The 11201-nt window shown below is 42.6% G+C and overlaps 1 protein-coding gene across 7 annotated transcripts in view; it reads left to right on the forward strand.

Annotated features, from left to right (window-relative positions):
• ANKRD55 (ankyrin repeat domain 55) overlaps positions 1-6032 on the forward strand; it is a 133791-nt gene extending 127759 nt beyond the window's left edge. For 6 of the 7 annotated variants that reach the window (XM_088469473.1, XM_088469467.1, XM_088469469.1 and 3 more), the window contains one exon: positions 5465-6032. In XM_088469473.1, the coding sequence (XP_088325599.1) occupies positions 5465-5724 (260 nt within the window). In that variant the 3' untranslated portion in view covers positions 5725-6032. The remainder of the gene's footprint in view (positions 1-5464) is intronic. The other variant, XM_088469472.1, reaches the window with a different exon arrangement.
• The last annotated feature ends 5169 nt before the right edge of the window (positions 6033-11201 follow it).

Below are 11201 nucleotides of genomic sequence, written 5' to 3' on the forward strand. Positions count from 1 at the left end.
TGTGCAGTCAGGGGCGTAGAGAGCCCGGGGTAAGGGGGCGATGCCTAATTGTGGGAAGGCATGGCCACGCCGCCTTGTGATTTAAAAACCTTTTTGCAAGGTAGCGGCATTGCGTGCTGTGGAGGGAGGCGCTGTGAGCCCCTCAGCCCGGTGCAAGGCCAGGGGGGGCGCGATCAGTATGATTGCTCCCACCCACAGGCATAGGAGACTGCTGCGGCTGCTGTGAGGTAAGTGGGAGGGAGGGCGGTGTTGGACACGAGCCCCTGCCAGGCCCCTCCAGCAATCCTGGGTAATTAGTCCCCGCTTATCGCCTCTGTGCGCAGTCTGCTGACCACACATACGCTAGTGGTGATCTTACGCAACTCTCTCCTTGGTAAATTCGGCTAAAAAGCAGCCCCCATAGAAAGCTATGGGGGCTTCTTTTGCGAACGAAAATGGGAAACTGCAGCAGATATCTCCGATTTCTGCTGCAGTTCACACCAATATACATTCGTGGCATTCTTATTATTTGTAGGTACCCCCGAAAAATTAGTATTTTGGGGGGATATCCCGCAAATAATAAATAGATAAATCGATAAATAGGCCCCTAAGGTAGTTGCTAGAAATACATTGTTGATACTAATTAGAAATGTGCCTAACTTATGTTTCCTATTTTGTGGGAATCAGAACATCAGCCTTGTGCTGTGATTTTGAACTTCCTAATTATGTAACCTTAGTAACCTTAAGCCCTGCGCATGCGCAGTTAAACAACCATCGGAGATTTATTTATTTTTATTTATTAACAGTTTCTTATATAGCGCAGCATATTCCGTTGCGCTTTACAATTGGAAACATTGATAGAAGAAAACAGGGTAATAACAGACAGACATAGAGGTAAGAGGGCCCTGCTTGCAAGCTTACAATCTATAGGGAAACAGGCATTGATACACAAGGATAGGTGCTATATATATTGCAATTTGGTCTGGCCAGAATGCAGAGTTTCTTGGTGGGCTGCATGATCCAGTCACATAGGAATGTCGGCAAAATGTCAGGAGTATGTGAAAGAAAGACAATATGTGAGGTTATGTATGGACTGTGAGAGGGGATGTGATAAGACATGGAAGCTATGAAGGTTATGTGGTCGGTTCTGGAATCTGATAAGCTTGTCTGAAGAGGTGAGTTTTCAGGGAACGCTTGAAGGATTGAAGAGTAGAGGTAAGTCTTATTGTGTGTGGTAAGGCATTCCATAGAGTGGGTGCAGCCCGAAGAAAGTCCTGTAACCGTAAATGGGAGCAAGTAATGCGTGGGGATGAGAGACGCAGTTCTTGTGCTGAGCGGAGAGGTCGGGTTGGGAGATATTTGAGATGAGTGAAGAGATGTATGTTGGTGTAATTCGGTTAATGGCCTTATGTGTAAGTAACAGTATTTTGTATTGAATACGGTAGAAAACTGGCAACCAATGGAGGGACTGACAGAGCGGGGCAGCAGATGATGAACGTTTGGCAAGGAAGATAAGCCTCGCAGCTGCATTCATAATGGATTGTAATGGCGATAGCCTGTTATTGGGAAGACCAGTAAGGAGACTATTGCAATAGTCAATGCGGGAAATAATGAGTGCATGGATTAGAGTTTTTGCAGTGTCTTGTGTGAGATATGGTCGAATTTTGTATATGTTTTTTAGATGTATGTAACATGATTTTGAGACAGATTGAATGTGGGGAACAAAGGACAATTCAGAATCAAGGATGACACCAAGGCAGCGAGCTTGTGGGGTGGGGTGGATTGTTGAGTTATCAACAGTGATAAAGAGATCAGATTGGTAACTGTTATTGGCCGGTGGAAATATAATTAATTCTGTTTTAGAAATATTAAGTTTCAGGTAGCGAGATGACATCCAAGATGAAATGGCAGAAATACATTCAGTGACACGGACCAATACAGATGGTGATAAATCTGGAGAGGATAGGTAGATTTGAGTATCATCCGCATACAGATGGTACTGAAATCCAAAAGAGCGGATTAGTTTGCCAAGAGAGGTGGTATAGATTGAGAATAGCAAAGGACCTAAGACAGAGCCTTGCTGTACTCCAACTGATAGAGGTAGCGAAGAGGAGGCAGAATCAGAAAAACGAACAGAAAAAGAGCAATCAGATAGGTAGGAAGAGAACCAAGAAAGGGCTGTGTCCTTAAGACCTAGGGATTGTAATGTTTGTACGAGAAGAGAGTGGTCAACAGTGTCAAAAGCAGCAGAGAGATCTAGAAGAATTAGAAGTGAGTAATGGCCTTTAGCCTTGGCAGTGACCAAATCATTTACTACCTTAGTCAGTGCTGTCTCTGTGGAGTGCTGGGAACGGAAGCCAGACTGAAGTGGGTCCAATAAGTTGTGGGTGTTAAGAAAGTGTGTGAGGCGGGTGTAGACAAGTCTCTCCAGTAGCTTGGAGGGGCATGGGAGCTGGGAGATAGGACGGTAATTAGAGAGAGTGTTAGGGTCAGAATTTTGTTTTTTCAGAATGGGAGTAATCACTGCATGCTTGAACAGTGATGGAAAGATGCCAGTAGAAAGAGAGAGATTACAGATTTTAGTTAGGGTTGGGATGAGCACAGGAGACAGAGCTTTACTAATTTGTGAGGGTATAGGATCTAGAGGAGAGGTAATAGAGTAGGAGGATGAGAAGAGTGTAGATACTTCATCTTCATTTGTGGGGTCAAATGAAGAGAATGTGCCAGAGGGTTCAGGTAGGGAATTGAGTAGGTCACTAGCTGAGGAAGAGAATAACATTTCATTTCGGATATTATCAATCTTGTCCTTGAAATAGGAAGCAAGATCTTGTGCACAGATAGTAGCAGGTGGCTTGGGTGAGGGAGGGGTAAGAAGCAGTTTAAATGTATTAAAAAGTCGCTTGGGGTTAGAGGCTTGAGCAGAGATTAGAGATTGGAAATATATTTGCTTGGCAGTGTCCAGAGCAGTACGATAAGAGTTGTAGATAGACTTATATGTGAGGAAGTCACTTGGAGTGCGAGACTTTCGCCACTGACGTTCTACTTTACGTGAGAGTTTTTGTAGATGCCTTGTTAAGTTAGAATGCCACGGTTGACGTCTGAGTCTACGTGGAGTGTGATGGGTAGCTGGAGCTACTTCATCGAGGGCTTTTACTAAAATCTGGTTTAGCTGTGATGCAGCAGTCTCAGGAGAAGTGAGTGCAGAAATTGGTGAGAGTTGTTGTTGTAGAGAGGTAGATAGTTGTTGAAAGTTAATCACATTAATATTTCTGCGGGTTTTAGGAGGTTTGGTTGATTTCACTGACATTGAGGTTGATGTAATGGAGGAAAGTGTGCAGGTGATAAGATTGTGATCTGAGAGAGGGAAAGGAGCATTAGTGAAATCAGAAACTGAGCATAGTCTGGTAAATACAAGATCAAGGCAGTGGCCCTCCGTATGAGTAGAGGAGTCAGTCCATTGGGAGAGGCCAAGAGAGGAGGTTAGAGAGAATAGTTTGGTGGCATGAGGAGATTGTGGACTGTCAATGGGGATATTGAAATCACCCATAATGATGGTGGAGATGTCTGAGGATAGGAAGTGAGGGAGCCAGGCTGAAAAATGTTCCAGAAATTGGTGCGGTGGCCCAGGCGGGCGATAGATAACAGCAACTCGCAGAGAGAAAGGGGTGAAAGTCCTGATAGAATGTACTTCAAATGATGTAAATGTGAGTGAAGGTACCTGTGGGAGAACTGTGAATGTGAAAGATTGGGAGAGTAATATTCCTACCCTACCTCCTTTACAATTGCCAGGCCTGGAGGTGTGTGAGAAGTGTAGGTTACCATGTGAAAGTGCAGCAGGGGAGACAGTGTCTGATTGTGTTAGCCATGTTTCTGTTATTGCCAGAAGGTTGAGGTTGGTTGAAATAAAGAGGTCATGGATGGATGTTAGTTTGTTGCAGACAGAGCGTGCATTCCATAATGCACATTTTAGTGACTTGGATGGTGAAGGGAGGCATGCAATATTTATGAGGTTAGCTGGATTTATAGTTTGTTGTGGGTGTGGCATGTGGGTTGGGCCTGGATTTGGAGATATGTCACCAGCTAATAGAAGCAACAGGAGCGAGATATAAATATATTTGTGGGATTTGACAGAATGTTTGTTATGGCGAGAGGTTGTGGATGTTATTGTCAATGTGTTTAGATAAGTTAAAAGCTCATATGTGTTTGTAAGAGAAGAGGAAAGTACTGAGGCAGCAATATGTACAAAAGGATGAGCTGCAGGGAGAGTAAAGGATGTAGTAGTCTTAGAGATGATTCCATGGAGTGAGATCATTAATAGAAGTTTTTGATACATTTTTGCAATACATTCAATAATGCACAACACACAAACTACTGGTAAGGAATGATATTGTAATTACCTTGTTGTAGATGTTGTTCATTGTTTGTTCAACTGTTTTTTTTAACTGTTATATAATTACACTTTGTGTTATAACACTCTTAGTGCTTATAATACACGGCTGCCATCGACATCCACGGCTGCCTCTATACTGATTCTAAACTTAAAGAAAGTCTGATTGAGACATGCTACAGCTGACCACAAATGCTAACTAATCAATGAAGAAATTTGGCACTGGGTTTGTGTAAACACAAGCAGTATCCTACCATAAACTAGGCATCACTGAACAACATCCCCCACCCAGGTAATACAAAATACAATCAAGTCATTACATCTAAATCTTTGCTAACAGAAATAAAATCCATTATGCAGAAATGTAAGAGCAATATGTTGCTTGCTAGATGGGAATGGGGAACATACTTTTTAAAATCCAAACAGCTGATCTGAGTGATTGCAAAGCACTAGTTAGACTATGCAGCTTGTAGAATGGGTAACATACTTTTTAAAATCCAAACAGCTGATCTGAGTGATTGCAAAGCACTAGTTAGACTATGCAGCTTGTAGAATAGATGTATGTAAACCAGTGGGGGCGCATACGGGATGTAGTTGAGATCCTAGAGGTGGGGATGCTGGCGCTCAGAATGCCGGCATCAGAATCCAGACACAAGTCAGAATCCCAGCGTCAGCATTCCGATCGCCGACGGTGAGTATTGGGGAATGGGAAAGAGTTAGGGTTAGGCTGCGGGAAGGGTGGGTTAGGTTTAGGAGAAGGGGTAGGGTACTTACTGCCAGGTGTCGGCGCTGGGATCCTGAGCGCTGGCATCCGTACCCAACCCTTGTATACAGCTCTGAATTAAGTCCTAAATACCAATAACAACCAATTAGATAGTCTAACTTGCCCTTAGTCGATGGAAGGCAATGTTCCAGTATGTTACCGCATATTTGGAATACAATACCTGGCAATGGGTAGGAAAATAAAATATAGTACACAAAAGAAAGTAATCTGATTCGTTATCATTTTCTATTCTGATATACTCTATTTATGTGAGTTTATATATATATATATATATATATATATATATATAATTTTTTTATTATTATTATTTTCAGTCCAGCTGCCATCTGGGCAAGTCTGTCAAGGTGTGAAGAAGTCAATGTCGCTGCCTTCAAATTCTTTAAGGACTGGTAATAATTTATCACCATTAATCATCTCTAAAACTCAGAGCCATTCATTGTATTCTTTCCTACCGGTCCTAAGAAGAGAACCTCTAAGGACAACTCGCGTTCTCCCTGCTATCCCGAGCCAGAAAGGACACCATGCAACAGAAAGCCTTATGAAATCGCCAGACAAGTCGGATACTAATGACTAGTCACACACTGATAACCATTACTGCAGCGATCCCTGTTGTGTATGTTATGTATGTTCTACTGTGTGTAGGGTTTGTACGACGAGCATCATGTGAGCATTTTCTACATTCATTCAGAATGATGACGAACATGAACTAGGTTTTTACAATTTATTTTTATTTTAAAAAGAGGTAATCATTTTTTATAATTTGTTTATTTGTGATCTTCCATGCCAAAAACAGGAGGAACGTTGTCAGAGAGGAAACGTGTTAAGAAAAAAAAAAGTGTTTAAATTATATATGGAATTAAATGTTGTTTTTTTTTACTTATTTGCTCCAATTGTGTTGAATAAAAAAGAAGATATGCAAACAACGAACATTGTGTATTGTCAGAAAAAAATTAGAACATTGGAAGAAAAGAGAATATCGGAAGAATCATTTGCAGAAAACAATCATATTCTCCTTTGCAAACTGTAAAAAAAACCCTCTTATTATTTATTATCATTAATACTGTATATATGACACCAATGAAATTGTGCAGAGAATAGTCTATTCTATTATGGATTCTGGAAAAAGTTAACACAAAGGGGCTTATTTACTAAAGTATTAGCAACTAGTCAGATTCTAGCTTTTATCTTCTAGAAGGTGCTAGATAAATGTTAAGTAGAATCTGATTGGTTGCTATGGGCAACATATCCACTTCTAAAAACCTGCACTTTAGTAAATATACCCCAAAGAGAGAAAGGGGCCGATGTATCAACAGGTTTTTTTTGCAAAGAAAAGACAAAGTGGAAAAGCTGCTTTTCACATTTTCTTTGCTTTATGGGCTGGTTTCTGTTCAAGTGTGACATCTGCAAGGGCTGGTTCCTCAGCAGGGGATCTGGTGACCGGAATAGGACCTATATTTCTGGGTGAAAACAACACTTGAGAAAAAAATTAAGGGGAGATGGGCAAATAAGTTTTTGATGTGAGTAGGAGTATTACATTTTGCCTATACTTACTTACTACATCCTTCCAATGCTTTATTTTCCTTTTCTTTGAGGAACAAGCAAAAGAGGATCTTCAAAGAAGGAGGACTTTTACCTATCTTTTGGACTGATCGTACATGAAACCCAGATATACAGGGTTTTTTGTGTTGTCTTATGAACCCTAGAAAAAGTAGCGCTTGGTATATTGTTGTGTTTTTTGTTTAAAGATATCTGACAGATAAATGTATAGTGTATGCCCGACAGATAAATGTATAGTGTATGCCCATCAGGTTGGTGTCACCCGGTGTGGCAACTCATGGGGGGTAAAAGAGCGGGTTTTTATAAGTAGAGATGTTGCCCATAGCAACCAATCAGATTCTACGAACATTTATGTAGCACCTTCTAGAAGATAATAGCTAGGATCTGATTTGGTTGCTATGGGCAACATCTCCACTTCTAAACACCTGCACTTTAGTAAATATACCCCATGATGTCCCTCCCCATGGACTTACAGAACCCTTAGTAATGTTTTTTGTACAAACGGTGCCCAGATACTGCCCAATTGCTTTTTGGACACAAATTTTAACAGCACCCAGATACTGCCCAATTGCTTCTTGAACACACACACATTTATTCTTAACTGCACAAGATACTGCCCAATTGCTTTTTGGATACAAATGTTTTAACATTGCCCAAATACTACCCAATTGCTTTTTGGACACAAATACATTTTATTCTTAATAGCACCCAGATACTGCCCAATTGCTTTTTGGACATACACACATTTATTCTTAACAGCACAAGATACTGCTCATTGCTTTTTGGACACGCATAGATATTTTAACAGCAACCAGATCCTGTCCAATTATTTTTTGGACACCAATAATTGTTTTTAACAGCACCCAGTTACTGTACTACAATTTTGTTGGCATTTCTTATGAAAAAAAAAGTGGAGATAAAATCTGCATTGTATTAAAATTACCGTTTGTTACTATCTTCACAAAAGTCCCGGCATTCTCAGAAGAGAAAAGAAAAGTTCGGACTGGATTTATATCCAGACGGCAGTGGCGGACGTGATCTAGTGGCAGTCACTAGGTCACATCTGCCCGCTGCGCTGGGATATAGGTCCGTCCCGTTAGTGAGATGTTAGGTGTCACCTCCTCAGAGGGTGATACCCCAGTGTGATCCCACCACTTGTTTTACCATAGACAAATAAAGTTTATTTCATTCTTTGTTAGGGAAGGGGAAGGCTACCCAATTATTGATTAGGTTTGTCATTTAAAAAAAAAAAAAAAAGCATTTCTGATGTTACAAGCCTTTTGGATACTTCATACTTACCGACTTCATGACTCTTCTCCTCATGAGGAGCCTGGAGGGTAGATGCAGGTGGCAGCTGATGAAGCGTAATTAGGCCAGATTATCATAGAACCATATCATACTGTGTGACTTTTTGAATTTTTTGTACTCACGGTGAAGCCGCACCTACTGTTTTATTCCTAAGTCATGTGACCCTGAATTGTGCAAGGGGAGGGAGCTGCAGTTCATGACTTGCGTATGCGACCAACTCTGAATAGGTGATACAAATGCGACTTTCTTAAGACGCATTTTGTGAGTGCATTCGCCTCCTACTCTGAATATAGCCCTCAATGTTCCAAGCACCCCTTAAACATCTCACTAGCCAAAGCTTAGGTTAACCTAATGGTATCACTGGCCCAAATTGTAGTGCAGTGCAGCAAGCAACTATCCATGTGCATTACTATATACTTGCCGACTCTCCCGCAATGGCTGAAAATTGGGTGGTCCCCCCAGTCACCCGCAAGAGAGGGCAAGTCTCAGAGTCGGCCACCAGCTGCGGAAAAAACCTCCCACCCTCCCTGCAGCTGTCAAGAAAGTGGGGGATCCAGGGGGCTGATGACGCGACTAGCACAGAATTACATAATCGTACACCTGCCCCCTGCTTTACAATGCCGTAATCTCGGCATTGTTTAGCGGGGGCGGGGCTGTGGTGATGCAATCTCGCCACCACGCTCCCGCTCTGCCCACCATTGCCACTGCCACGCCCCTGCACCTCCCACCATTGCCTCCGCCACACCCCATTGTTGCTACCACGTCCCCCTTCAGCTCCAGGAGGGGCAGCCAGAAAGACGGCAAGCCTGCATTACTATAGAAATAAAATTGCTATAGTGATCGCAGTAACTTCACCACTGGCTTCACACGTGCCGCAGCAGCCGCTTGTAATTTACACAGGGGACGGCCATACACTGTCTGTGTCACCAATATAACAGGGCAGCGAGCTGTGCCCTCCAGTGGCCGGCGCCCCTAGACAGCTGCCTAACGGTGACGCTGGCCCTGTTCAAAATCACACATTTTCAGTTATTTGATTTTACTAACTTTATTGCTTACATGAATGAGTTCCTCTTATCAATTCTGTCTTCAACCTACAGGCAGAAGAAATCTTGTCTAGGATGTTACTGCTCTTCCAGTGTGCATGTGTCAGCAATTCCAGACAGTGATAATGAGGGGGAGGCTGTGCTTACTGGAAGGCAGATCAAAGAGATAGACAGGTCCTGAAACATAGAAAAAAAGAGATTTGCCCCCCAGCACACTGCAGCAAAAACAATACTTAAATCCTACATGATAATAGAGATTTAGAGGTATTAGTTACACACATTTGCAAATATATGAATAAGCGCCAGGCCAATCGTCAAGGCTCCTCTATACTGGCGTCCCTAGCATTAAGGGGCTCACGTCCGAGAAGCAAGGCACCCCAAAAAAATTCCAGCCAAGGGCCATCCCCAGGGCATCACACGAAAAAGGGTAAAAGGTGATAGTGAAGTATAAAGAAAAGATGTGTAAAGATAAATCAATAAGTGTTAATGAAATGGTAAAGAATTAAAATGACATAAATAATGTACAAACAAATAGAGAAGTGATAAAAGTATTCTATGTGAATTAAGTGGTGATGCCATGAGAAAGGCCCAGTCAGAACCCCCCTGGGGGCCCCACTCCCAAACGCTCACCCCAAAATAATTATTGCTACATAATGGTAGCACCCACTCTGGGTCATATAATTACAATTGATGTACTGCATGATAACAGTACATGTATGAGCTGAGAGCTAACTTACCTTGGAGGTACCCCAAAAAACCTCCACATGGCACTATAAGCATCAGCACCTCCTCCTAATGCTGACTCCCTTCATGCCTCTCCAAACTTGATGCGAATGTGGAGTTATAATATATACAGTGCATGCACAGTGTGAGTGGGACCGAATTGGGCCAGATCAGTCTTTGTATGTAATGGGTGTTTTGGGACGTGAACTGGACACTGACAATGCGATCGCACTGAACTAGTCAGACTTGTGGGAGTGTAATAGGAGTGTCATGCGAGTCGTGCGTACAGGGCAGGGAAGCCCGTTTCTGTCTAATCTCTTGCACATAGCATGGGGCTGGTGTAAGTACCGATGCTAATGCTGCCGATTGCAGTGGTTGACGTAAGATCAGTGGGCGGCCCGGCTTTACGCTGCAGGCACATTAGCTGCACAGCATCTTATATTAACATAAGGCAGTAAATCAGGCTTCCACCACTACCATCAAATAACGCCTTTTGTGTCTGACTCAGAAACAGCCCCCTGAATGTGGAGTGTGAGGATTCAAATATATGTGAGTTACTCCTGGTCTGTCTGACAGATGCACTTTGTTTTCAGCCTTCGCTTAATACCACCCAACACTAGTTGGACAGCCATAAGTATACGGCCTGAGAGGCACTGAACTTTAAGGAAAGTGTGTGACATTAATCAGAAAGAGGCATGGTAAGCAGCTAAGAACTTTTGTTGTTTTGTTGAAGTGAGCTGGGGGCAGGACCGGCCCTCCATACACTCAGGTTACATTGGCGTGTAGGGGCTGCACAGGGTGCATCCTGGAACAAGACAAATGCTCCCTGAATGAGCAGCCTGGCCACATCCCAGTATGCAAGAGTCAGAGAAAGGATCCCAGGGCCTCCAATTTGCCTCTGGACCCTGCAAATGCTCCCTGCACGCAGGTACAGTACATAGCATCCCTCTCCCAGTATCAGTGGGGGGAGTGTACTCGGTGTGCTGCTTACCAACTATTATAGAGTCCGTCCGCCCCTGAAAGGGGGTATAACTTGCACAAACTGTGGGTCTGAATTTGCCTATATAAATGTTGGGAGCTGTGCAATGTCTATACTCTACAGACACAAATTGGTTCAGTGACCTACCTGCATTTGCTAAGCATAATCAGAGTAATATTTGACTGATTGATTTACAGTTTTCTCACATTCATCATGTATATCAGTTCCCTTGAGCCTAACTCCCCTTAAAGTTATATGCTTCCTACCATGCATGCAGGCAGGCAATAACTACTGCAATGGATGATTTTGGACTTTTACATTGTTGCTTTTATTCAGTTTTATGCACTAAATGAAAGGTTGCTAAAGTCAGTCCTCAAGGCACCCTAAAGGGGCCTATCCATTAGCAGATAAAATGAACGATTGAATGATATATCGTTCAAT

The sequence above is a fragment of the Taudactylus pleione genome, unplaced genomic scaffold (genome assembly GCF_031769625.1).
Source record: "Taudactylus pleione unplaced genomic scaffold, aTauple2 ptg000092l, whole genome shotgun sequence".
Classification (NCBI taxonomy): domain Eukaryota; kingdom Metazoa; phylum Chordata; class Amphibia; order Anura; family Myobatrachidae; genus Taudactylus; species Taudactylus pleione.